Source organism: Bos javanicus, chromosome 1, assembly GCF_032452875.1.
Source record: "Bos javanicus breed banteng chromosome 1, ARS-OSU_banteng_1.0, whole genome shotgun sequence".
Lineage (NCBI taxonomy): Eukaryota > Metazoa > Chordata > Mammalia > Artiodactyla > Bovidae > Bos > Bos javanicus.
In genome coordinates this window covers 38619953-38647951 of record NC_083868.1, presented here as the reverse complement: position 1 = coordinate 38647951, position 27999 = coordinate 38619953, and the positions used below count along the sequence as shown (strand labels likewise).

At 37.6% G+C, this 27999-nt stretch overlaps 2 protein-coding genes across 5 annotated transcripts in view; one reads left to right on the top strand and one right to left on the bottom strand.

Annotated features, from left to right (window-relative positions):
- ARL13B (ADP ribosylation factor like GTPase 13B) overlaps positions 1-27999 on the bottom strand; it is a 75300-nt gene that overhangs the window by 23053 nt on the left and 24248 nt on the right. For 3 of the 4 annotated variants that reach the window (XM_061434769.1, XM_061434829.1, XM_061434904.1), the window contains exon 3: positions 24578-24827. The exons of the other annotated variant lie outside the window; for it this stretch is intronic. In XM_061434769.1, the coding sequence (XP_061290753.1) occupies positions 24578-24827 (250 nt within the window). The remainder of the gene's footprint in view (positions 1-24577; positions 24828-27999) is intronic. 4 annotated transcript variants of the gene reach the window in all.
- STX19 (syntaxin 19) lies at positions 68-12640 on the top strand. Its single transcript, XM_061435222.1, has 3 exons — positions 68-108; positions 303-363; positions 11080-12640. The coding sequence occupies exon 3, from the start codon at positions 11093-11095 to the stop codon at positions 11969-11971; it is 879 nt and encodes a 292-aa protein (XP_061291206.1). The 5' UTR covers positions 68-108; positions 303-363; positions 11080-11092; the 3' UTR covers positions 11972-12640.

Sequence of the window (27999 nt, the reverse complement as noted above, 5' to 3'; positions counted from 1 at the left end):
GACAGTTTAACAAGGACTTCCTGTTACAACTAGCTCCAGTGAAAACAGTCTTCCTTTAATCTAAAGAATAGGCAGCTAACAGGCAGAACCGGATTCTCCAGGTGTGAGGTAAGCAATTTGTTCTCACTTGATACGAACTGCAAAACAACTTTATATCTAACTTATTTGACTTCAGTATGTGGCTTTCAATTAAGTTAACTAAATGAAACCCATACAGAAATTAGCCTATGAACTATAAGACAGAGATTTAAATAAAATATGAATAAAATGTTACAGATGGTACTCAAGATTTTCTCTCACAGGCAAGACTCCAACTACGCAGGTGGAAAAGCAACAAAAACAAGCCAAAGGAACAAGACAAAGGTAAACAGACCACTCTTTTCTGTACTTTTAATGTGAGACATCCAGAGATTGAAACCTGTGACATTTAAAAATAACTCAACAGATAATTGAAGATACCTGTTTTGTTCAGATTTGGACCAGGCTACAGGCAGCTGATCCGTTCACATATACTATCGATAGGCTGAATGAGATTGGAGTTTAGAGTCCCTAGGAATAGACTGGAGAAGGCAATGGCAACCCACTCCAGTGTTCTTGCCTGGAGAATTCCAGGGACGGGGGAGCTTGGTGGGCTGCCGTTTATGGGGGTCGAACAGAGTCGGACACGACTGAAGCGACTTAGCAGCAGCAGCAGCAGAAATAGACCACTGCAAACAAAATCAACTTTTCCTTTTAAGTCCTTTAAAAAATATCTTTCCATTTTGGAAACACTAGAAGGTCAGAACCTATAAAAACAAACCTCAAACTCTTTCCTCTATAAACAGACTATATAAATTATACCGTGCTTGCTTTAGAGAACATTTTTCCACTTAATTCCTAAAAGAAGTTTATACCCAACTTGCCACATATGTATAATGTTTAAAAATTCAAGAAAATTTTCTATAAGGCCTTAATTTCTTCATTGCTGTTTCCCAGAATCTTTAAAATTAATTTGAGGAAATTAAAAAATAATCGTGTTGTAAAAGGACTACTGTAAAATATTGACATACTCGATTTTTTTTAAGTACTCAATTTTTAGATGTTTCAGTTAGTACTTAAATTATAAAATTTAATATCAATATTATATTTGATTTGATAATTTTAAAAACTTAAGTCATCATCACTTAAATGCAAACAAACTACACAGGTAGTTTCATATTTAAGTTTAGAGGCTTAATCAAAACATGTTTTATTTTTTGATATTTCTTCAAAGTTATTTTACAATTGTTATGTGAGATTTTAATAGATAATATTTCAAATCAAAATAATATTTCCATTAGTAAATGCTTTAAGGGCAAATGTGAAAGCTGACTATGTAACACCCAGAACATATTACCTCTGTGACAATGCAATTTTAAATTTAATATAAAAATGTTATATGTGTACAGCTTACTTTAGTCAGATATGAGAGAGTTTAAAATTACATGAGTCTTAATATTTAAACAAAATCGTCTATGTTAAAGAGTTAATTTTACAGTTATTTACACTAAACAAAAAGTAGAATTTAAAAAGCACTCAAAGGTTGCATTACTAAAAAATGTATAATAATTTAAACTGATATAATCAACATAATTCCCAATATTTTTTTTAGTTTCTTTTCTTCCTGTAAGCAGCCAAACAGGTGAACATTCCAATAATAGCTGCTTTTACCTTGAACTAGGGAAATGCTGCAAGCTGTCTTCATACACAAAAGCAAAAAAAATTCCATTTTATGTTAAATAAACATGTTACATTTCTTGAAATGTTTATTCAATGTGAAAAGTTAAAGTGTAGTCACTCAGTTGTGTCCGACTCTTTGAGACCCCGTGGACTGTAGCTAACCAGGCTGCTCCATCCATGGAATTCTTTAGGCAAGAATACGGAGTGGATTGCCATTTCCTTCTCCAAGGGATATTCCCAATCCAGGGATCAAACCTGGGTCTTCCACATTGCAGGCAGATAATAGTAACTATAAAAAGAAATGTCTTACTTTTAAAAACTCTATAAATTATATAAAGTATCGACCCAGGGCATATTTCCTAAAGCGTTAGAAAAATTTTATTCATATTTCTGTTCCTAGAAATGTTTCCTATCTGCAATAGGGTGGAGAAACTTTTTAGTCATACAAGTTTGCTTTTGTATTTCAGAGAACAAATTGTCAATTTAATTACTGTATTTATAAATCAGTGTTCTAACTTTCTTTTTGCAAATATTACATTTAAGCTCAAAGATACAATCAGTTATTAACAGTAAAATTCAAAATTGTATAGCAAAGCAGTGCATTAAACATGCTGAAAGATGACATATTTGGATATAGCTCTTCTGATATTAAAAAAATAAATGTAAGGTACAGAAAAGATTGCATAAAACGGTAGTATCGTCAATTTCACTAACCTAAACAATTAAATGATGTCACAACTATGTGCTTAATATTTTATGCCTTCATGAACTCTGTCTCTTCCAACTTTAAATTCTAATACACTTAGATATCTCATTTTGCTTATATTATAATTTATGAAGATAGAAGAAGATCGTAAGATAAATTGGAAATAGTTATACATATAGTTATGAGTATGCAACTACTGGAAAACGCAATTTATCTATACAATGAAAGTATACCCGAATACCTACATTAAGTTAGTATCTACAGAGATGAATATAAGGATTTAAGGAACATCTGAATTATGTAAACTCTTTAAAGTAATCACCTATGACTTTCAGTGAAGATGCACAGATAAAGAAATTCCTCCTCTTGCTAGAAACCTAGAGAAGTGCTTGATATAATCTTATGGGGAAAAAGAAAAGAGAGACAAATTTCTAAATTACATCATTATATCTGAAATAAGAAAGGGAAATTTCCAAGTGCCAGAAATGAAGAGCAAAAACACTCAGAGCCAAAGTGGAGAGCAGGAATTAAAGCTAACTCCACTGGTTACTGGGTCAATGGTAAAGAACTCACCTGTCAGTGCACGGGACTCTGGCTCGATCCCTGGGTCAGGAAGATCCCCTGGAGAAGAGAATGGCAACCCACTCCAGCATTCTTGCCTGGGACATCCTATGGACAGGGGAGCCTGGTGGGCTACAGTCCATGGGATCACAAGAGTCAGACATGACTTAGTGACTAAACAACAACAACCAACCACTGGCTACTACGGGAAAACACTTTTATCTTAGAGGCTGGGGTTTAGAGTGTGCATAATTGGGAACTAAAGTCAAGTTTCCTGTATAAAGTATTGAACCAGAAAAAAAATAGAACACAGTCTGCATACAGAAAAAGGAAAATCTCTGTTGGTTTGTCCAGGACTACAGCAAGGAGTGATGTATTCGCTCAGGCTACAAAATCACTACAGAAAAATCAGGCCTATAGTTATACTACCTGAGCTATAGAAATCCCTAGAGAAAGGTCAGGCCCACACACTCAGTATCTGCAGGTCCTATGTCCATGGATTCAACCAACATCAGATGGACAATATTTAAGAAAAAATCCAGAAGGTTCCCAAAAGCAAAATTTGAAATTTCCATGCACCAGCAACTATTTACATAGCATTAAAAGACTCTGATGCTGGGAGGGATTGGGGGCAGGAGGAGAAGGGGATGACAGCGAATGAGATGGCTGAATGGCATCACTGACTCGATGGACATGAGTCTGAGTGAACTCCGGGAGCTGGTGATGGACAGGGAGGCCTGGCGTGCTGCAATTCATGGGGTCACAAAGAGTCGGACACGACTGAGTGACTGAACTGAACTGAACTGAACATTTATTTACAAACATTTATATACCAGTTACATTGTATTAGGTATTATAAGTAATCTATAAATGACTTGAAGTATATTTTTAAAGTAAAAATATACAAGAGGATATATATAAGTTGTATGCAAATATTATATCATTTTATATAAGAGACCTAAGTATCCACGGAGTTTGGCATCTGTGGGCATCATGGAACCAATCCCCCACAATATGCAGGGACAACTGTATACTAACTGGGCTATGATAGTTTGAGTATGTCAAATTCATAGTTGTGACAATCATAAAAATGAGGTAAGAACATATCCATAATGCAAGGCACTCGGGGCATTCCTATATAATTCCCTACTGAAGATAAACTGCTGATGAAGTTTACTAAATACATTTGTCCATCACCAAGAAAAAAAGTCGGTGACCACAATAAACAAAGGAACTATTTATAAGTAATGGCAACCCACTCCAGTATTCTTTCCTGGAGAATCCTGAGGACAGAGGAGTCTGGAGGGATGCTATCCATAGGGTCGCACAGAGTAGGACACGACTGAAGCGACTTAGCATGCATGCATGCATTGGAGAAGGAAATGGCAACCCACTCCAGTATTCTTGCCTGGAGAATCCCAGGGACAGAGGAGCCTGGTGGGCTGCATCTATAGGGTCGCACAGAGTTGGACACGACTGAAGCGACTTAGCAGCAACAGCAACAGCCGAAATAGCCTAACAATGTAAAAGGATCCTGAACATAAATATATTTTAAATGTTCAAAAGAAATAAATGAAGACATACACAAGATGAACACAGTAAAACTTTAGTTGATTTTATATAAATATCATTTACTATAACATACATGCACTGAAAGGAAATGTTTTTCCTTTAATATCAGTAACATATATAGATTTATAGAAAAAGAGATTAAAATACTTTCTTTTGCTAGTAAATTTACTATGATTAATGAATATGAAATACATATTGATATATTTTAAAGAGTTCTTTAAAGTATCTTTTATTCAAATATGAAGCTGTGGTATTCCTTCAGGAAACTATTCTTCCAAAAACACAGAAACCCAGGATAAGATCACCTTTGCAAGGGTTAGAGTCAAATATCTTCATTTCCAAAATCAGTGACAGTAAAATTTTCCTCCTTAAAAGCACTTTGCAAAAGTATACTGTGCTACTATATTTGAAATACCCTATTTCTTTTTTTTTAAAAAATAAGTTAAACTATGATGCTTCAAAAAGAGGCTTTTGATGGCACGATGGCACTGTTCACTCATCGATTCATCGATAACTAAAACAAAAAATAAAAGAACCTAACTTGCCATTAGTATATTAGAGTTTATTTCGGGATTTTTTTCAAGCCATGCAATCAAAGAGAAAATTATACACACTGCAGGTCTTCACAACTGTGAAATTAAAAAAATTTTTTAACTACTTAGCACATGAATAAAAAAATTAAAATCCGTTTTGGTTTGATACCCACTGCCCTTATTTCTCATCTAAGCCTCAAATCCTCTTTTCTTTTCCCCATATTATGAGGAATAGAAGTCAATTAAAAAAATAGTGCAACAAACATCATACCTGCTATGTACAATGTAGTTATAAAAATCATAGTAAGCTACATGTATGTATATGTACATACATGTATGTATGAATAGAATACATAAGTCTGTGTACATAAATAGGAATGCAATACACCTCACTTCCTGTCTTATCTCATACTATGACTATGAGGTACAGCAGAAGAAAATATAAGAATGCCAATTTCTTCATGATGCCAAGACTAGAATTCAAAAATTTTTAGTAGATTTCCCATGACACAGGTATACGCGATCAGAACAAATTATTTTTCTTTTTCTAAATTATAAAGTACTTAATTTGAAAAATTCTAATATGCAAAATCCTAACTAATACAAATGCTAACATAATTATTTTAGATCTAATATGCTACACTGCTGCTGAGTCACTTCAGTCGTGTCCGACTCTGTGTGACCCCATTGACAGTAGCCCACCAGGCTCCCCCATCCCTGGGATTCTCCAGGCAAGAACACTGGAGTGGGTTGCCATTTCCTTCTCCAATGCATGAAAGTGAAGAGTGAAAGTAAAGTCCATTTCCTTTTCCAGGGGATCTTCCTGACCCAGGGATCAAACCTGGATATCCTACATTGCAGGCAGACTCTTTACAGACTGAGGGAAAGAGACCTAAGGGAAGCCTTACAGGACCTTGTAGGTTCTGGCTTTTCCTGTGAGAGATCATGTTAATAGGAGGACTTTAGACATAGGAATGACGTGATCTGACTTACATTTTAACTCTGATGTCTATATTAAGAAAAGACCAAAGGGGCAAAGGAGAAGGGGATACAAAGGAAGAAACAAAGAGACAATTGCAATAATCCAGGTGAGAAAGGATGGTGGTGACTTGAGCCAGGGAGGTAGTTCACCAAAGAGACTGGCAAGATTCACTATTAGTTTAAATATAAGGTGTGGGGGGATGCCGGGGCAGGGGGAGGACACAAAACAGAATATGCAGAATTATTCCAAATTTTTTGGTCAAGTAACCTGGATGAAGACTGCAAGAAGAGACCAGAAGAGATGCCACTTACTGAATTGGAGCAGCAGTTTGGGAATTGGGAGGAAGATCAGACATTGTCTTTAGACACAGACATTCAAATGGAGCTGCTGAGTAGACAGACGTTATAAGAGCAGTCTACACATGAGATATAATTTTGAGTCATCAGCGAACAGACAGTATTTAATGCTGTGAGGCTTGAAAACAATGGTGGATAAAAAGAGAACTGCATGTGGAAGCATTCCAGTATTCAGAGGTGGGAAGACAAGGAGAAATCAGAGAGGAGAAAAAGATGAAAGAAGAGCCAAAGAGGCAAGAGGAAAGTCAGGAGAAACACTTGAAAGCATTTCAAGAAGTAATGGTGGTTACATGCTGCTGAAACGTTAAAATCACCAATAAATCCTATTGCTTCCACCTCCAAAATATATGTCAAATGGTTCCCATTTATTCCATCTAATTTCATCATCCAGATCTCTCCTGGAGGTCATCAGAAAACTATTTACTATACAGTGATGTAATTCCAGTTGAGCAATTCAAATCCTAAAAGATGATGCTGTGAAAGTGCTGCACTCAATATGCCAGCAAATTTGGAAAACTCAGCAGTGGCCACAGGACTAGAAAAGGTCAGTTTTCATTCCAATCTCAAAGAAAGGCAATGCCAAAGAATGCTCAAACTACCGCACAACTGCATTCATCTCACATGCTAGCAAACTAATGCTCAAAATCTCCAAGCCAGGCTTTAGCAATACGTGAACTGTGAACTTCCAGATGTTCAAGCTGGTTTTAGAAAAGGCAGAGGAACCAGAGATTAAATTGCTAATAACCACTGGATCAGAAAAAAAGCGAAAGAGTTCCAGAAAAACATTTATTTCTGCTTTATTGACTATGCCAAAGCCTTTGACTGTGTGGATCACAATAAGCTGTGGAAAATTCTGAAAGAGATGGGAATACCAGATCACCTGACCTGCCTCTGTCAGAAATGGACAGGGAACAACAGACTGGTTCCAAATATGAAAAGGAGTACGTCAAGGCTGTATATTGTCACCCTGCTTATTTAACTTATATGCAGAGTACATCATGAGAAACACTGGGCTGGATGAAGCACAAGCTGGAATCAAGATTGCCGGGAGACATATCATTAACTTCAGATATGCAGATGACACCACCCTTATGGCAGAAAGTGAAGAAGAACTAAAGGGCCTCTTGATAAAAGTAAAAGAGGAAGAGTGAAAAAGTTGGCTTAGAACTCAACATTCAGAAAACTAAGATCATGGAATTGGGTCCCATCACTTCATGGCAAATAGATGGGAAAACAGTGGAAACAGTGCCTGACTTTATTTTTCTGGGCTCCAAAATCCCTGCAGATGGTGACTGTGGCCATGAAATTAAAAGACACTTACTCCTTGGAAGGAAAGTTCTGACCAACCTAGACAGCATATTAAAAAGCAGAAACATTACTTTGCCAACAAACGTCCGTCTAGTCAAGGCTATGGTCTTTCCAGTAGTCACGTATACATGTGAGAGTTGGACTGTGAAGCTGAGCACTGAAGAATTGATGCTTTTGAACTGTGGTGTTGGAGAAGACACTTGACAGTCCCTTGGACATCAAGGAGATCCGACCAGTACGTCCTAAAGGAGATCATTCCTGGTGTTCATTGGAAGGACTGATGTTGAAGCTGAAACTCCAGTACTTTGGCCACCTGAAGCAAAGAACTGATTCATCTGAAAAGACCCTGAGGCTGGGAAAGATTGAAGGCGAGAGGAGAAGGGGATGACAGAGGATGAAATGGTTGAATGGCATCACCAACTCAATGAACATGAGTTTGGGTAAACTCTGGGAGTTGGTGATGGACAGGGAGGCCTGGCATGCTGCAGTCCATGGGGTCCCAAGGAGTCGGACACGACTGAGCAACTGAACTGAACTGAATATAGTGATCTATTAAAAACATAAACCTCAGGTCAATATCCTATTTCTCTTTTGTCATCCCCTGTATCTAAAATAAAATCTAAACTCCTTACTTTGACCCACAAGGCCATTTGTGATCTGATCCCTGCCTACAGTCCTGATTTCACTCCTTTGGTGTTACTGCTCATATTAATTTCTACTTCTCTCTAAAGCTCTAAAGTAGCTACATCGTGTCCGACTGTTTGCAACCCCATGGACTGTAACCCATAAGGTTCTTTTGTCCACAGGACTTTCCAGGCAAGAATACTGGAGTGGGTTGCCATGCCCTCCTCCAGGGGATCTACCCAGGCGTCGAACCCAAGTCTCTTAAGTCTCCTGCATTGGTAGGCAGGTTCTTTATCACTAGTGCCACCTGTGAAGCCTGATTTCTATTTACATAGGCATTAATTTTGTCCTTAAAACACAGCAGTCCAATTCACTGCTCCGGCACCACGTGTCTAATTTTCAGGATACACTTCCTTGGCTCTTCATCTTCTTGATATTTAGGTCTTACAGTTCAAATAGCTCTTTAGAGAGGCCTTGCCTAATTGATCTATCAAGATCTAAAGTTATCTCATTTATCTGTTTAACTGTATATTGTCCACCCTCTTTCAGAGAGTAATTACTCAAGGATAGGTATTATTGAACATACAAGACAGCATTTAAAACTCTGCATAAAGTAAGCTTCAAAAATTATCTGACAGAATGTCAATTTCTTAAAAGCAAAGGAATATTAGTTTAACTTTTTATGTAATAAAGGTATCATTTCTACAATATCCTTGATTGAATCATCATTCAATAATATCTTGAACATCTCTAGAGATGGCAAGGTTTTTATGTCATGAAGCAGTTCATTCCATGTTCAGAGAGCTCTACTTATGTGAAAAGCCTTCTTTATACTAAATCAAACCTCACTCCATGTAATTTCCACCTGCTGCTTTTTGGAGTTATGCCAAGTAAAGCCTAATAAAGTCTAATCCCTCTTATATATACAGACCTACACATTTTAGAAAACAGTTGCAGATATTCCCTACACCTTCTTTTTTTCAGAATAAATATCTCTTTTTCTTTCAACAACTCTCCATATACTACAGCCTTCCAATATCATCCTTTCCATGACAGTTTGAAAATACCCCATTTATGAATTTTCATCTCATACTTAACATAGTCCCTTTCCTATCTGCTTTAACTAGCACAGAATCAGTGAAACAAATATCTTTCTTAGTCGGCCTAAACATAACACTATCACTCATGAAAGCACAATAATTATTCTGATACTTTTGATTAAAAGCTCAAAATTAACTAAATCTCTAGTGATTTTCATAGGCCCTGCTATGAACTCAAGGGTATTCCATTTTATAGATGTAAAGGTGTTTTCTAAACAACTAGGTGAAACATTTTACACCTATTCAGTTAAATATATTTATTTCAGTATAGTGTTCTATGATATTTTAATTTTCAAATCCCAATTCTGTACTTCAACATACTAAAGAGCTCTCTAAATTTTGCACCATCAACAATTTTGAAAAGAATGCCTTCTATGACATCCAAATAACTGATAAAAACTATTTGCATAAATGTATCAAACACTGAGTGTGATAGTATAACAGCATAATATTAGAGACCTTTTCTCCTCGTTGATACTGATATCACATGTGGTTCAATGAGCTACTTGTAACTCCCTAAGACTTCTTATCCACAAAAATATCATGAAAGGTATTCTGAATGCCTTTCTAAAGTCAAGATTAACTATGGAAATAAAGTATTTTATTTACATGGGATTTCCTTTTATTCACTTCATTCACATATGCATATTATTATACATGTATATGCATATCGCCATATATAACTATGTACACCAACTGATTCCCTGAATAACTACCAACACAGGATATAGTAAATGTCAATATCATCAGTGTCTCTCAAATAAGATTTTTGTATATCCTATGAAAAACACCACTTATTATGAATTTATGTAAACAAAGCTATGTCAAATAATGTGTTAGTCAATTCCAGAAGACTGAGAAATTTTAAGATAAATTCATCATTATCTATATTGCTTAAGGCTTTCATATGGAATCTCCCGTCACTATACTGGTTTTAGTTGAATTACACATATGGGCTTTCCTGGTGGCTCAGCCAGTAAGAATCCACCTGCAATAAGGGAGACCTGGGTTCAATCCCTGGGTCAGGAAGATCCCCTGGAGGAGGAAATGGCACTCCAGTATTCCTGCTTGGAGAATCCCTATGGACAGAGGAGCCTGATGGGCTACAGTCCATGGGGTCACAAAGAGTTGGACATGACTGAGTGACTAAGCACAGCACAGCAAAATGAGAATGTTTTTAACATTACATAGACCAAATTAACTGGGAATCGTATCTTCAATAATAAGGACACATTCAGAGTGACCTTTAAGTCCTAAAAAGACCTGGTCAAATCATCCATTCTAAGATAAATCTTCCTAAATCAAGAAAAAACTATTCTGTGGCAGTATCATGATACTGAAGAACTTACTTTGGGGCAATTATTTCTCTATCACTGCTTATTCAGCTACTTTACACAACTGAATAGGACTCACAGAAGCCCTGAATTATGCAAAGTAGTTTATAAGACATTTTACATTACTTTTCCTAGTTGAGTAATCTTTATGAGAAAATTCTTATCAATTTTTCTTATTTTTAACCATCTTCTCAGAAAACCATGAGGATTTTTCCCGTGAGATAGATGTAGCTATGTGAAACCAACTCCTACTGGGGGAAAACACCAATTTTTCCTTTGTTCAACACAATCATTTTTGCTTTTAGGAGAAAAAAGAAGATGAAAGACCGACTTCCAGAACTGAAGCAACGAACAAAGGAAACTGAGCTCTCTAAAGACAAGGACGTGCCGACTACAGAAGCAGAGGAACAAGGGGTGTTTCTGCAGCAAGCTGTTATTTATGAAAGAGAGCCTGTAGCTGAGAGACACCTACATGAGATACAGAAACTACAGGAGAGTATTAACAATTTGACAGATAATGTTCAAAAATTTGGGCAACAACAGAAAAGTCTGGTGGCTTCAATGAGAAGGTTTAGTCTACTTAAGAAAGAGTCTAGCATTGCAAAAGAGATAAAAATCCAAGCAGAACACATTAACAGAGGTTTGGATGATTTAGTAAAAGAAGTTAAAAAGTCAGAGGATGAAAGTGGTCCATCATCAGTGGTCACAAGGATACTTAAATTTCAGCATGCTGCAATGTTCCGCCATTTTCAGCAAACTATGTTTACATACAATGACATAATAGCAGCAAAACAAGAGAAGTGCAGGACATTTATTTTCCGTCAGCTTGAAGTTGCAGGAAAAGAACTACCTGAAGAAGAAGTAAATGATATGCTTCATCAAGGAAAATGGGAAGTTTTTAATGAAAGCTTACTCACAGAAATCAGTATCACTAAAGCACAACTCTCAGAGATAGAGCAGAGACACAAAGAACTGGTTAATCTGGAAAACCAAATAAAGGATTTAAGGGATCTTTTCATTCAGATATCTCTTTTGGTAGAGGAACAGGGAGAAAGTGTCAACAGTATTGAAATGATAGTGAATGGCACAAAAGAGTATGTTAACACTACTAAAGAAAAATTTGGACTAGCTGTAAAATATAAAAAAAGAAATCCCTGCAAGATATTGTGTTGTTGGTGTTGTCCATGCTGTGGCTGAAAATAAAGAAGCTATTTTAGAAATTTTTCCAGTTTAGAATGAAGGATGTCCTATAATTTACTCTCTCATATCACTCTTCCTCATTTCATAGAGCCACTCATAAACTTTCATCACTATTAAGTTATAATTTCCCCCTTTCATTCTTACCTACTAGAATGACAGAAATTTCTCAAGCTAGAAACATAAAACAAGTCTTTGATTATTAAACTAAATATATTAGCTTCAAACTCATGGGTTAACTATTAAAAACGAGATGAATCATCTTAAGTTTCTAGACAGATAACAAGCTCCATCACGTATTTTTTATACCTCTCAATGCCTAAACAAAATAAATGTCAATAAATGAAAACTACTTAATCTTTCAGGTTCATTTAAGAGCATTTTGGTAGTTAAGAATTGTATAAAACAAGACTTCAAGGAGTGTTATACTGAAGCAAAATCAAACTGGAAGCTGTATAAAACTTTTTATGTTCAGATAGGTCAGTTAACTCAGTGGTCAACAAATCCTAGGAAAACCCAACTATTAATATGTACTCAATGAAGAGCCTAGTTGGTAACTAGGAGCTGATTCTAGCTTAAGGCCTAAAAAGCTAAGTGAAGGCTTTGTTTTCCTGCACTTGGATCCATTCAGGACACTGTATTACAGATTAAGAAAATTGGCAAATAAAGGTAACTGTATTATTCTTGGAAGTTTCTCAATCACTTTATTGTGAAGCCAGGCAGTAGACTAGGGACTAGGGATACACTCTGAACTAATGTGGGGATAGAGTTTTGGAACTAACATTCTAGTGGAGAAGGGATATGACAAATACAAATATTAGACAATGTTAAACTCTTGGCAGAGATTTAAAATAAGGATGATAAAATAAAGACTGTCAGAGTGGCTTCTTTTGACTGGGTGGTCAATATAGGCCTCGCCAAAAGGTAATGTAAGTGAAGATCTACGTGGTGAAGACAAGGGAAACATTTACTCTAGGCATATGAAACAAACAGTACAAAGACCCTGAGGAGACTATAACTCACTCCATTCAAAGAAGAATGAGCAATACAGCTGTATCAGTGGGGAAAGAGCAGTGAGGTAAGAGATGCGGTTAAGAAAGGTCAGCAGGGGCTAGATATAAAGCTCTGGAAGTCGGAAGTTTCCAGCAAGTGTAATGAGTGCAAAGCCCTCAGGATGTTTCTGGCCTGGGAATAATGTTATGTAATTTATGTTCGAGAAAAATCATCCCATCTACTGTAGGAGAATGGGTTAGAATGGAATTTAGGGCAGGTGAATAGAGGACTAGCACATACATATAGAAAACAATTAAAAGGCTAATGCAATAGTCCCAGTTAAGAGATGATGGAGGTTTGGGCTAGAATGGGAGGGCAGGTGGTGATGGTGGAATCAGCAATACTAATACTCAAGACTGATAAACAACACACTTGCTATGTCCCAGCATTGTTCTAATAATTTTACAATTTTACCAATAAGAACCCTGAAGCACAGCAAGGTTAAGTAACCTAACTTGGGCCACAGAAACTGTACAGAGAACTGGGATTTGAACCTAAGCAATATGATTCCAGGAAACAGTTCTTAATTACTATATACCATGTTGCAGTGATGGGGAAAAAATTAGACTAAAATGTGATAGATTTAAAAGCTATAATCCAATCTGATTGGATTATAATACCATTTATAATCAGAAAAGACAGAGATGAAGGTTTCAAAACTATGGGTGAGGAAGAAATCAAGAAATTCTATCTTGACCAAGAAAGTCTGAAATGACCATAAAATGTTTTAAGTGAAGGTTTCTAAGATACCAGTTACATCAGGAGGAACTTTTGGGAGATGTCAAAGCTATAGATTTGGGTCATCTGAGTAAGTAAAATAAGGTCTCTAAAGTATCTAGATGCAAAAAACTGGAAGCCCAGAAAAGAGCCTCAAGTATTCTAAAATTTATATGTAAAGGAGAAAGGGAGTTTATGAAGGAGACTGAGAAGAGATCATCAAAGAAGTAGGAGGAAAACCAAGAAAAGGATGCTATAATGCAAAAGTATTTAAAGAAAAACAGTTATAGTACATGTACTTCTGCTCAATGTTATGTGGCAGCCTGGATGGAGGTGAGTTTGAGAGAGAATAGTTGTAGTGTTAATTGCTCGTTTGTGTCCGACTCTTTGAGACCCTATAGACTATAGCCAACCAGGCTCCCCTGTCCATGGATATTTTCTAGGCAAAAATACTGGAGTGGGTAGCCATGCCCTCCTCCAGGGGATCTTCCTGACCCAGGATCAAACCCTGGTCTCCTGCATTGCAGGCAGATTCTTTACCATCTGAGCCACCAGGCAAACCCTGGGGGAGAATGGATACATGTGTATGTATGGGGGAGTCCCTTGCTGTTCACCTGAACCTATCACAACATTGTTAATCACCTATACCCCAATACAAAATAAAGACTTTTAATTAAAAAAACAAAAGGAAAAACAAAGTTGAGGAAATAAAAAGCTTAAAAAAACCCCCAAAGTTGAGGAAATAGTCAATTTTAAGTAAAATAAGAACAGCAAAGTAACAATGGATTTGGCAACTTAATTTGTTGACTCCAACAAGAGCAGTTTCAAGGAACTGTAGGGAAGGAAGCACACATGGAGTATGCTGAGGAAAGAATCCGATATAAAAATGTACAGATTCACTACAGCCAATTCTTTCCAGAATTTTGAATAGAATCCTGTAAAAATGAGAAAACAGGCAGACAGAGATGTAGAGTCAAAAAATTCCATAATACACCACAAAACACCAGAGCACATTCTGCTGATGGAAATGGTCCAGGGAGAGAAACTCAGTATAAGAAAGGGAAGGGATAACATACAATAGTAGAAAGGGGTGGGATCTAGAGTAAGAATGGAGAAGCTAACCTTAGATGGGAGCAACAACACATCTTCCATATTATAGGAGGGAAGGTAAGGTTAGGAATAAAAGCAGATAACTGAGCAAATTTTGTTGTGGGAAAAATGAGACAATTCTTATATGATAGTTTTTATTTCCTTAGAAAACCATGGGGCAAAATTATAAACTAAAAGCCTGATGGGACTAAGGAAGAAGAGAAAGATCAATATGTATGTGTGTGTATATGTATCTCCTAACACTATAAAATAATTTTAATTTATAAAATATAAAGAAATTGAAGAGTTTTATACATTGCTAGTTACCATAATTACCAGTGGAGAAGACAACGGCAACCTACTCTAGTACTCTGGCCTGGAAAATCCCATGGACGGAGGAGCCTGATAGGCTTTAGTCCATGGGGTTTCGAAGAGTCAGACACGACTGAGCGACTTCACTTTCACTTTTCACTTTCATGCACTGGAGAAGGAAATGGCAATCCATTCCAGTGTTCTTGCCTGGAGAATCCCAGGGACAGCGGAGCCTGGTGGGCTGCTGTCTATGGGGCTGCACAGAGTCAGACACGACTGAAGTGACTTAGCAGGAGCAGCATAAGCAGAAACAAAAATGTTTCCTATAGATCAGCTTCAAATGTTTCAGTTCAGTTCAGTCGTGTCTGACTCACTGTGACACCATGGATTGCAGCACGACAGGCTTCCATGTCCATCACCAACTCCTGGAGCCTACTCAAACTCATGTCCATTGAGTCGATGATGCCATCCAACCATCTCACCCTCTGTCATCCCCTTCTCCTCCTGCCTCCAATCTTTCCCAGCATCAGGGTCTTTTCAAATGAGTCAGTTCTTCCCATCAGGTGGCCAAAGTATTAAAGTTTCAGCTTCAATATCAGTCCTTCCAATGAACACCCAGGACTGGTCTCCTTTAGGATGGACTGGTTGGATCTCCTTGCAGTCCAAGGGACTCTCAAGAGTCTTCTCCAACACCACAGTTCAAAAGCATCAATTCTTTAGCACTCAGCTTTCTTTATGGTCCAATTCTGACATCCATACATGACTACTGGAAAAACCATAGCCTTGACTAGAAGGAACTTTGTTGACAAAATAATGTCTCTGCTTTTTAATATGCTAAGTTGGTCATAACTTTTCTTCTATGGAGTAAGCATCTTTTAATTTCAAATGTTTAAGGAACATATATAAAAGATAAATTTAGGGCTTCCCTGGTGGCTCAGATGGTTAAAAAAAAAAAAAAAGATAAATTTAATGATAAACTCCCCAGCTAATCAGGTGGTGAGACGTATTTCTTCTGTCCCTTCTAAAGCTGTGTTATATCCTTTTATGTAGTGCCTTACTGATACTTGTTTATAATTGGTCCTAAATTGTTTATCATGAAAACTAAGAAAATCAAGTACTATTTATTATTCACTAGCATAATTATATACAGATGGTTTCAGAAAATAGCAATTTTCTATAGTAATATTTATATCTGAACATACTCCTTTTAATACAAGACAACCACAGAAAGATTCATAGGACAGCGATATAGTACATACATCACAGGCTTCAGCAATATGTGAACCGTGAACTTCCAGATGTTCAAGTTGGATTTAGAAAAGGCAGAGGAACCAGGGATCAAATTGCCAACATCCGCTGGATCATTGAAAAAGCAAGAATGTTCCAGAAAAACATCTATTTCTGCTTTAATGATTATGCCAAAGCCTTTGACTGCGTGAGTCACAATAAACTGTGGGAAATTCTGAAAGAGATGGGAATACCAGACCACCTGACCTGCCTCTTGAGAAACCTGTATGCAGGTCAGGAAGAAACAGTTAGAACTGGACATGGAACAACATACTGGTTCCAAATAGGAAAAGGAGTACGTCAAGGCTGTATATTGTCACCCTGCTTATTTAACTTATATGCAGAGTACGTCATGAGAAATGCTGGGCTGGAGGAAGCACAAGCTGGAATCAAGACTGCCAGGAGAAATCTCAATAACCTCAGATATGCAGATGACACCACCCTTATGGCAGAAAGTGAAGAACTAAAAAGCCTCTGGATGAAAGTGAAAGAGGAGAGCGAAAAAGTTGGCTTAAAGCTCAACATTCAGAAAACGAAGATCATGGCATCCAGTCCCATCACTTCATGGCAAATAGATGGGGAAACAGTGGAAACAGTGGCTGACTTTATTTTTGGGGGCTCCAAAATCACTGCAAATGGTGACTGCAGCCATGAAATTAAAAGATGCTTGCTCCTTGGAAGGAAAGTTATGACCAACCTAGACAGCATATTTTAAAGCAGAGACATTACTCTGCCAACAAAGGTCCATCTAGTCAAGACTATGGCTTTTCCAGTAGTCACGTATGGATGTGAGAGTTGGACCGTAAAGAAAGATGAGCACCGAAGAATTGATGCTTTTGAACTGTGGTATTGGAGAAGACTCTTGAGAGTCCCTTGGACTGTAAGGAGATCCAACCAGTCCATCCTAAAAGAGATTAGTCCTGGGTGTTCACTGGAAGGACTGATGCTAAAGCTGAAACTCCAGTATATTGTTTATATACCACACACCTGATGCAAAGAGCTGACTCATTTGAAAAGACCCTGATGCTGGGAAAGATTGAAGGCAGGAGGAGAAGGGGATGACAGCGGATGAGATGGTTGGATGGCATCACCGACTCGATGGACATGAGTTTGTGTATACTCCGGGAGGTGGTGATGGACAGGGATGTCTGGCGTGCTGCAGTCCATGGGACTGCAAAGAGTCAGACACGACTGAGCAACTGAACTGAAATGATATACCACATACAATTTCATTGTTATACTTCAAAAGCATCCTATTAAGCAACAAAAACAACATATTTAACTAATTAGCTGCTGAATATATTGTTTATTCACATACAACACATATTAAAAATAGCCATTTTTTCCTTAAAATTACCTTAATAGAAAAAATTCTTAAGCATTAGAAGCATAATATTCGGAAGCTACTGGCTCAGAAAGTATGCAATAACAAAAATAGTGAAAACTACTTTGAGCACTTGGACTCATTCTTACTAAGCCATGTCAGTTTCTGTAAATCAAAAGCTTCATGTAGCCTGAAATCACAGAAGATACTTTAAAACTAGCTCTCCTAATTCAATCTACCTGGGCACCACATATCAGCAATCAACAGCAACTATTCATTTCCACAATCACATGCACAGAACACTAGTAAAGAACTGCCCTAGATGCTTTAAATACATTATTTCAGAATTCATGTAATACAAATATTAAAATGCTTATTTACAAGTGGAAACATAGCAGCTCAGGCTGATTAAGTAACCTACTCAAGGCCTGGCTGACTCCAGAGCCCGTGCTTTCCCCTATACCAGTAGATCCCAATTTCTGTTGTGCGTCAGAGAGACCTGGAGAACTTGGGGAAAAAATAGAAGCATCCTTGGCCCCACTCTAAAAAAATATAGCCCGGTCTGATGCTGACGCAGGTGATTCCTAGATAACATCTTGCTGCTTAACAACAAGCAACAGGTTTTTCTTCGTCGTTTTGTTTTATAATAGAGTGTGTTGGGACAGGGAAAGGAAAGGATAGGAAACTCTACGGGTTCTTGGAGCATAAATTACTTGGGAAGTCAACCAGCTAAGAAGCTTTACTGTAAACTACAGCTGCTACTAGTGAAGCTGGATGCCCTAAGAGATGAAAGGTGGCCCTCAGCAAGGTAATGCAGAGGTAAGTCTACAGTGTAACTAAATAAGGTAGGTGAAGATGACAGCTTGGTAAGTTTCCACTGAAAGAAAAGAAATCTTAAGCCAATGGGCCCTATAAGGTGAGTAGAGGTTTCAGACAGTAAATTAAGAGACTCACCACTACAACTAAAGATCAAGTGATTAAATGATATAGGTTGTCCCCACTCCCATACTTAAGGGTTTCCAGAATTTGACAAAGGAGCCAGGTTCTCCTATTTCTCATTGAAAAGTATAACTCTGTAAAAGTACATTTGACTTAAATTCTAAGGACAGTATTAGAATAACCCACAACCTAATTAACTTCTCTTGGGCACTTACAAGAAAAAAAATACCACTCAAACTAACAGTCTTCCGTAATACTGTCTAGAAGAAAGCTGAGTCAAGTAGGTATATAGAAGCTGGTATATAGAAGCTGAAAAATCCCCTTATCAAAAAATGATAAAATCCTGGTTATTGTTTCTCCTAATATAAAAACTCACTGCCATTTTTTTTTAACCTCTTTGGTCATGAAATCCTTCAGGAATTTGAAGAGAGCTAGAATCTGCTCTCAAGAAAAATGCACAAGCACTCAGAACTGTGTACATGATTACAGAGGATCTGGGAAGCCATCCATGGTACAAAGACCTCTAGGTCAAAATATTCTTTTTTCCTGAAATGTTCATAACATCTAATCAAGATTATAAAAGAGATATTATGTTTTCTTCCCTGAGTGAAACTCCTATACATTTAACACTTTTGTTGTGAAGTATCTAATTTATGAGGTTTGACTAAAAGTTAAGTTAGGTGATATAACTCCACAGAAAAGCAGACAGTACCTAAGGAGAAGGTGGCACCATTCCAAGAGTTCAAGTGTGCTGACCCAAGTAAGAGTTGTTATTACTCTGGGAGGAAATTTTAGGCAGTGGATCTCCAGAGTTATTTCAGTTGGCAGTATTAGGAGATTCAACCATAAAAAGTGAAGGGTAATTTACATTCGCTCTAGGGGGCAACATTTAAGACTATATTAGAAACAAGAGATACAGAAAGAACATGCGTCTTATAACATTAGTGTAACCTTGGATTGCTGAAAATTTCAACTTCAGATGTTTAAAATACCTCCCAGCTCAGTCGCAAGGAATCAACAAACAGTGCCTTGTTTTATTGACAGAAAACTTCTATGGTGGATGTTGAGCCTAAATTTTGAAATTACTGCTGATTTCAGTGCTATTTATACAACTGCATAAGTTGTTTACTTGTTCTCTTTGGAAATGTCTTCTTATCTGACTATGTAGTAGTAGGGCTTTTAATAAAATAAGTTATAAATGGTTAAAGCAAGCATGTGTATGTGGAGGGGAATGTGAGGGTAGATAATATATTTCAAACCTTACTTAATCTGAGTACACTGTTTTTGTTTAGTCCCTATGTTGTGTCTGACTCTTTGCGACCCCATGGACTGACTGTAGCTCCCCAGGCTTCTCTATGGGCTTTCCTAGTCAAGAATACTGTCGTGGGTTGCCATTGCCTTCTCTGAGGGATGTTCCCAACCAAGGGATTGAACTCACGTCTCCTGCATTGGCAGGCAGATTCTTTACTGATGAACCACAAAGGAAACCCAATCAGAGTGTAGGTTCAAATTAATCTCTATAATAGTAGATATGAGAGAAAAAAAGCTTTCTATTCTAGGTAAATACACAGCTTAACATGATAACATGGTAACATTTAATATCTTAGAGCAGATATTTACATCAAATCTGTTTTTAATTTCTTTAGAAGAAATACAAATCACTTCCACCTTTTTACCGAAATGGATTCTTCGCATACTATGGTTCACATTATAATATACAGCTGAATACAATATTTTACAGATACTTTTATTAAAGGAGAGGTATTTAACCATTAGGGCTTCCCTGGTAGCTCAGCTGGTAAAGAATTCACCTGCAATGCAAGAGACCTGGGTTCGATCCCTGGGTTAAGATTCCGTGGAGGAGGGCATGAGAACCTACTACAGTATTCTTGCCTGGAGAATCTTCATGGAGAGAGGAGCCTGGTGGGCTACAGTCTATGAGGTCACAAAGAGTCGGACACAACAGAGTGAGTAAGCACAGCACAGCATTTAACCACTTAAGCCCAAAGAAGTAAAGTGACTTGCCAGGGTCATAAACAAATTTACAATAGCTCTTAGAATCCAGGTTCTAGACTCTCCATCTTCTCTCTAAACCCATATTTTTTCACTTTTTACCACTTATTTCAGAGATCTGACTAGAATATTATGCTGATTAAGAAGTAAATACTATATACTGCCAAACAGAACTTCCAAGCTAATAAAGCACAGAAGCCTAGTGATCTATGATTCTGACCTTTCCCAAGAACCCTCAAGTCCGTGACATAAAATGAAATGTGACTGAGACTTTATGTGCAACAACACACGCTGTCAGACCAGTATGCAGAATCAAGTCAGGCAGAGCTGGAGAAGTGTCCAGGACCTGCTGTCACTGTCATCTACTCTGCCTCTCATAGCATGAATGAATCCTGCTCTACCAATCTGTAATTTTGTTTTTACTGGTAATTCTTCCAGTTTATTTCCTTCTGTTGAAGGACTGAATCTTCTTAGAGGTCTGTTGTTCTCTGCTCATTATTAGAGGATGGGAAGAAAAAATTATCAAGGGGTTGAACTGAGTTCTGAGAGGCTTTGCAGATCCTAAATCCACTAGTTGAGGCTCAGAAAAACAGCAAGCAAAAGACATTAGATGCCATAACTGCCTTTTTCACCTAAGAAGTCCAGACGTCCATGGGCAGGAAGGAAGCAGCTGTGGGCAGGAAAAAAGCAGCTGTGTGCAACAAGGAGCACTGTAGCCAGCCTCTTAATTTAGGTAGCCTTTCCTCCACCTCCATACACACTAGCCCAGAGCATGGACTTTAGTAGGGCTCTACTGGAGGCCCTTTCCACTTACTTTGCAACGCCATATCTATTATATGCTAGAGTTATTATCAGTTAAAACAGACTTTCCCATTTGCAAGGAGTTATGAAGGCAACCTGGACTCTGCTACTGCTAAATCACTTCAGTCGTGTCCAACTCCGTGTGACCCCATAGATGGCAGCCCACCAGGCTCCACCATCCCTGGAATTCTCCAGGCAAGAATATTGGAGTGGGTTGCCATTTCCTTCTCCAATGCATGAAGTGAAAAGTGAAGTCGCTCAGTCGTGTCCGACTCTTCGCAACCCCATGGACTGCAGCCTACCAAGCTCCTCCGTCCATGGGATTTTCCAGGCAAGAGTACTGGAGTGGGGTGCCATCGCCTTCTCCAGACCTGGACTCTAAGGAAAAGTAAAATGACCAAATCTGCGTTTAAAAAGGAGCTCTTAAGTACTTTATTCGTGCATTGTTTCACTTATGAAAGCATGTACCAGTTCTATGATTTGAAAAATATCAAATAAAAGGGCTCCTGCCTTCAGTGTAGAGGAGAGCTTAGAGAACAGGCAAGATGCTAGCAGGGAGACTGGTCTGGAGAGTAATCAGTAACACAAGGGAGAAGTGAACAAAGGTTGAAAGGAGTTAACATCAAACAGAATAGAGAGCAGTAGAGAGACTCAAATATTAAAACAGTAACATCAATAAGACAAACATTGTAGGTCAGAGACAGAAAGGTAAACAGGAGGACCTTCAAATATGGGACTTAGGTGGAAATTAAAGAGGGATTTATAAACAGAAAAAAGAATGGGATAGAAAATTGTATATATTATATGAACACTGCATACATTACACATATTACAAAAATATGCACATGAAACTCATCAAAATGATAGCAGTGGTTGGCTTTACATGATAGGCCAATCATTTTTTATCCTCATTCTTTCTTACATCTTCTAAATTTACTAAGAATATGTACTTTCTGGTAAACTGTGTACATTTTTGAAGCACACACATCTCAAAACTTTAGCCTAATTAACAAAAATTCTACAGTTGTAAAACTCCCTTAAGAAAAACCGTTCAGATGGTGAACCATTCTGTTTCATAAACATATTATATGATCTATAACTAATTCTCATGTCTTTGTGAGATCTCACTGACAGTGAAATTGTAGCAATCATTCTAGTTGTGAATTGTTTCCTTTTTTCCAATTCTGCAAATTCACTAGCTAAGAGAGGTGACCGAGCTGAAAGCAGGCATCTTGCTGACAGTTATCAAACCATACAGTAAACACTGCAGACATTTACCAATTGCATGCCTCTGCCTCAGGGCTTTGCCACATACATCTGCAGGACTGACTCACTTCCAGTGTCATCTTCTCAATAAGACCTACTATGATTATTTTAAGAGTAACATGTCCGTCACCACCACCACTACAGGATTGCTGATCTTCTTTTACTTGTTTTGTTTTCAATATATTTATCACCTAATATACAATTTATTTATTACATTTATTGTGTGTCTCACCTCCAAGAATGTAAGCTCCTGAGATTACACATGGAGTTTTATTGTTGCTGTTCTCAAATGTATCCCTATACCTAAATGGATCCCTGTACCAGAACAATGCCTAGCATATAGTGGATGCTTAACAAATATTTGTTGAATTAGTACTTGTATGAGTGAATAAAGGCATGAAAGAATACATGAAAAAAAGAATAAATAAATGACTACTGGGTTACAAAGCACACTCAATTATTTTACAAATGAACATCAGTTGTTCGTACTCTTTATAAGTCACTGGTTCTCTGCTTCAACATTTGTAGAGACTAATTTAGCCTATGGGGTTCAACAAAGTTTACTCTTTGTATACACGTCTATTAAAGTTTCTTTCAGATTCAATAAAAGAATTGTATATATCAAATAACTTCTCTAATTGGTTAAAAGTATAAAAATTAAATAGTCTAAGCTTAACAATAAATGGCACAATAACATTTTATTTTTTGTAATCAGAGTTTTCAGACTGCCTCATTTAAAAATGTTCACTTATTACTGAGGACCACAGAGACAGTTTGCTTACACTTTCCCATTTAACCATGTTCATAGGTTCCTTGGTTTTTTGTGTTTTTTTTTTCTTTTTCAATCATTAGTTATGAATGCAAGAGAATGAGAAAAAGGACAAGAAGGCAAGAGCACACATACCACTTACCCCAATTTTAAGAGCAATTTCAACTACTTTTCACTCGACTGTGTGTCTAAGTCATAGCACCACCTTGTGTTTACTCTCCGGAAACGCTATGAGGGCAGACGGTGCAAAAAGGCTCTGTCGTTTAATTTTGTTTTAATGTTTAAGCAGCTGAAGAAGATGATGCTAAGCCTATGACTAAGTTGATAACAACACAGATCACACGCTGATAACGACACAGATCGCATGCTCAGTTTGGAAATACAAAAGTAAAAACTGAGAAATCAATGTGGCATTAGAAAAATAAACCACCTAAGTAAGTTTTAAACAAGAATACGCAAGGAAAAAAGAGGCAAAACCTAAATGTTACCAAAAGAGGAAAATAAATTGAAAAACATTTTACAACCTCATTATTAGACCATCTGCAAAATTTGACAAGAGTAAATTATCAAAGAAAACAAAGAGTTCACGTTTGAAAATCCAGGAGATCTAATTATAAGATTTTTTCATTACATAGCCTCTGCCCTTAATCCCTACAGACAGCATTATAACAAAGCCTTGGTATATTAACAACTCCCAGTAAATTACATACATCTGATTATGTGAGAGTGTGACAACACTTTTTCAGTGTTTTATAACTTAGGGAGATTTCTTTAGTGACTAATGCTGCTGCTTCTATGTTTACAATAACACCGGGCGCAAGCTCAGTCGCTCAGTCGTGTCGACTCTTTGCAACCACATGGATCCACCAGGTTCCCCTGTCCGTGGGGATTCTCCAGGCAAGAATACTGGAGTAGACTGCCACACCCCCCTCCAGGGGATCTTCCCAATCCAGGAATCAAATCCGGGTTTCCCCCAACTGCAGGTGGATTCATTACTGTCTGAGCCACCATGAAGTTCAACACCAACATTACTTACACCAATATAGGCTTTCCGGATATCCTAGGGTGTCTCAGCACTTCTGACATTGTCTCTTTTGTTTCCTCCATTCTTTCTTCATCACTTGAATCCACAACAAATATTACCCCATAGGACTCAGCATAGTAATTCTTCCAGATTCCTCGAATTCTTTTTCCACCTCCCAAGTCAAAGATGGTGACTTCAAACTTTCCTTGTCTAAGGTCAATTTTGGAAAATCCAACAGTAGGAGCTACATCTTCAGGATATTCTGTTTCAAATGATATAAAGAAAAAGAATCTTGAGACTTCAAATTAATAACATTAATTTAACTTCACAACTTAAAATGGCATAAGTGTATTATTATTCATCATATATTAGTACTAAATAGAATGTTTATTATTTGTTTACATAATAAGCATTACATCTAAGCAAACTGGTCTGGAGGAAAGGTAGATACTATAAAATATCCAACTAGAATTTATACTCCTTGCAGACAGGGCTTTTTGTTTGCTTGTTTGTTGTTATTGCTATAACCCCAGGTCCTATTAATGCCTACAATATAACAGGTACTTAGTAAGTATTTGTAGAATGAATAAACAAATGAACCTTTGCCTAAGGTTACAGATTCTCCAAGTTACAAAAAATAAAAATTTCAACTTTCAACACCACGGCCATCCCCAGGGACCATTACAACCCATGTAGAGTTATAAAGAAAAACTAAACATTTAAAGAATAGTTTAAAACAACCAAACAATGGGAGAAGCTATGAAGAGCATGGCAGAAAGCAAAGAAGAACCAAAGAGCCTCTGGATGAAAGTGAGAGGAGTGTGAAAAAGCTGGCTTGAAACTCAACATTCAAAAAACTAAAATCATGGCATCCGGTCCCATCACTTCATGGCAAATAGATGGGAAAACAACAGAAACAGTGACAAACTATTTTCTTGGGCTCCAAAATCACTGCAGACGGTGACTGCAGCCACGAAATTAAGACGCTTGCTCCTTGGAAGGAAAAACTATGACAAACCTAGCGTTTGTGTGTTAAGTCACTTCAGTCATGTCTGACTCTTTGCGATCCCATGGACTGTAACTCGCCAGGCTCCTCTATCCATGACAAACTTAAGACATCTTATTAAAAAGGAGATATCACTTTGACCACAAAGGTCCATATAGTCAAAGCTATGATTTTTACAGTAGTCATGTATGGAGGTGAGAGTTGGACCATAAAGAAAGGTGAGCACTAAAGAACTGATGCTTTGGAACTGAGGTGTTGGAGAAGACTCTTGAGAGTCCCTTGGTCTGCAAGGAGACCAGACCAGTCCATCCTAAAGGAAATAAACCCTGATCATTCATTGGGAGGACTGATGCTGAAGCAGAAGCTCCAATACTTTAGCTACCTGATGCAAACAGACAACTCAGGGGAGAGCACCCTGATGCTGGAAAAGATTGAGGGCAGGAGGAGAAGGGGGCAACAGAGGATGAGATAGTTGGATGGCATCACTGACTCAATGGACATGAGTTTGAGCAAACTGTGGGAGATAGTGAAGGACAGGAAAGCCTGGCATGCTGCAGTTGATGGGGTCACAAAGAGTTAGACACAACTTTAGCAACTGACAACAATGAACAGTATGGGACCATTCTTTTTTAATTAACTGAATAAAAGCTATAATTCGAATAAAGAAACTTTCAAGGACAGCTTGTAAATGTAAAGAGTAGATTTTATTTTTTTATATAAGAAAAGAATACAGGATATTTTCATAAATTATAATTAAATTGCTTTGCACGTCTGCATATGACAGCACAAAGAAGTACAGGATATATACAATTATAACTGCCAAGGAATGGTAATGACAGTAAGAGATTAAAAAGATCACTAGGTTCAAGCCTTGACCTAGGAGGTGAAACCTAGACCTTAAAGCTAGGTTGAATTTAAACAGTCAGATCGGTGATCTAAGTAACGGAAATGGAAAAGGCAAGATGTATAAACAAGTTAAACATTGTAGTTGGAGCAGATCTTTAATACTGAATGTACACTGAAGAGGGTTCTGAAGACAGAGAACTGGGAGCCACGGAAGGCATTTCAGCAGACCAATAACATAATTGAGATGACTAAAAAGGAAAAAGGAAAGAGAAGTCACTCAGTCGTGTCCAACTCTTTGCGACCCCATGGACTATAGCCTATGAGGCTCCTCCATCCATGGGATTTTCCAGGCAAGAGTACTGGAGTGGGGTGCCATTTCCTTCTCCAGGGGATCTTCCCAACCCAGGATCGACCCTGGGTTTCCCGCACTGCAGCAGACTCTTTACACTCTAAGCCATGAGATGACTAAAGTAGTCCTTTACTGAGATTCATCTTTGCAAAAGTCTCTAGAACTGACTGAAAATGAGATTGACAGTCACTTTTTAGAGAGGTAGGAAAACAAAACAAAAATAGAAGCATGGCAAGAGAGAATGCATGAGCAATTAACAGATGCAAGTGACTCAGTGGTTACAGAGAAGAGTTCAGACTTCATGTCTGTCTCCTCCATTGGCTCACCACTGTAGTTGTTATTCTTTAGTTGCTAAGTTGTATCCAACTCTTTGTGACCCCAAGGCCTACAGCCTGCCAGGGCTCCACTGTCCATGAGATGTCTCAGGCAAGAATACTGGAGTGGGTTACCATTTCCTTCTCCACATCATCATGGAATTCACAACAAATATTACTCCCCTGAACTTTGTTTATAAAGTCAATACAGTGACCACAAACTACATGAGGATTTCAAAGTTAAATAAAACTTAAATAAAAAGTTCAGTTCCTCGGTTGTACTAGCTGCATTTAAAGTACTCAAGAGTCACATGAGACTGGTGGCCCACCCTACTGAACAGAGCCAATGTAGAACATGTCCATCATTGCAAACAGCTCTACTGAACAACACTGGTTTAGAGGGTATTATTATTCCCACATTCAGCAAAACATTTGCTACTACAAAAATAAATTTGAAAGGCATTTGCTTTTAGGCTTAGACATGACTGAGAAACAGACTTGCAATGTACCACTGCCTCTCAGCAAGCATCTTACTACAGTTTAGACAGCTCCCTAGAAAGTTAATTAAGACAATCACAAGTCACATTTTTAAAAGACCTGCCTTATCTAGAGGGAGAAAAAAAGCAAGTTTAGAAACAATATAAGCAGACATATATTCCAAAAACAGAATTGTACTAGACATTTAAAAATGTGGATCTAGTCCAGACCAGAACTGGTTTCACAGTTAAAACAGACAGCTATCTTTAAGTACAAATTGAAAGGTACTCCCCCAGCCCCACCCCGAAATTATCAGTGAAAATAAGTCAACTGTCCTGAGGAAGAAATAAGAGAAATAACATATTCAGAATACCTACACAGTACCAGAACCTTGTTAGGTATTAAAACGTAAAGATGAATAAAATAGGGTTGCTGCCCTCAA

Bases quoted from the DNA above. Each gene is read 5' to 3' on its own strand.
- STX19 (XM_061435222.1), top strand. From the start codon at position 11,093: ATGAAAGACCGACTTCCAGAACTGAAGCAACGAACAAAGGAAACTGAG.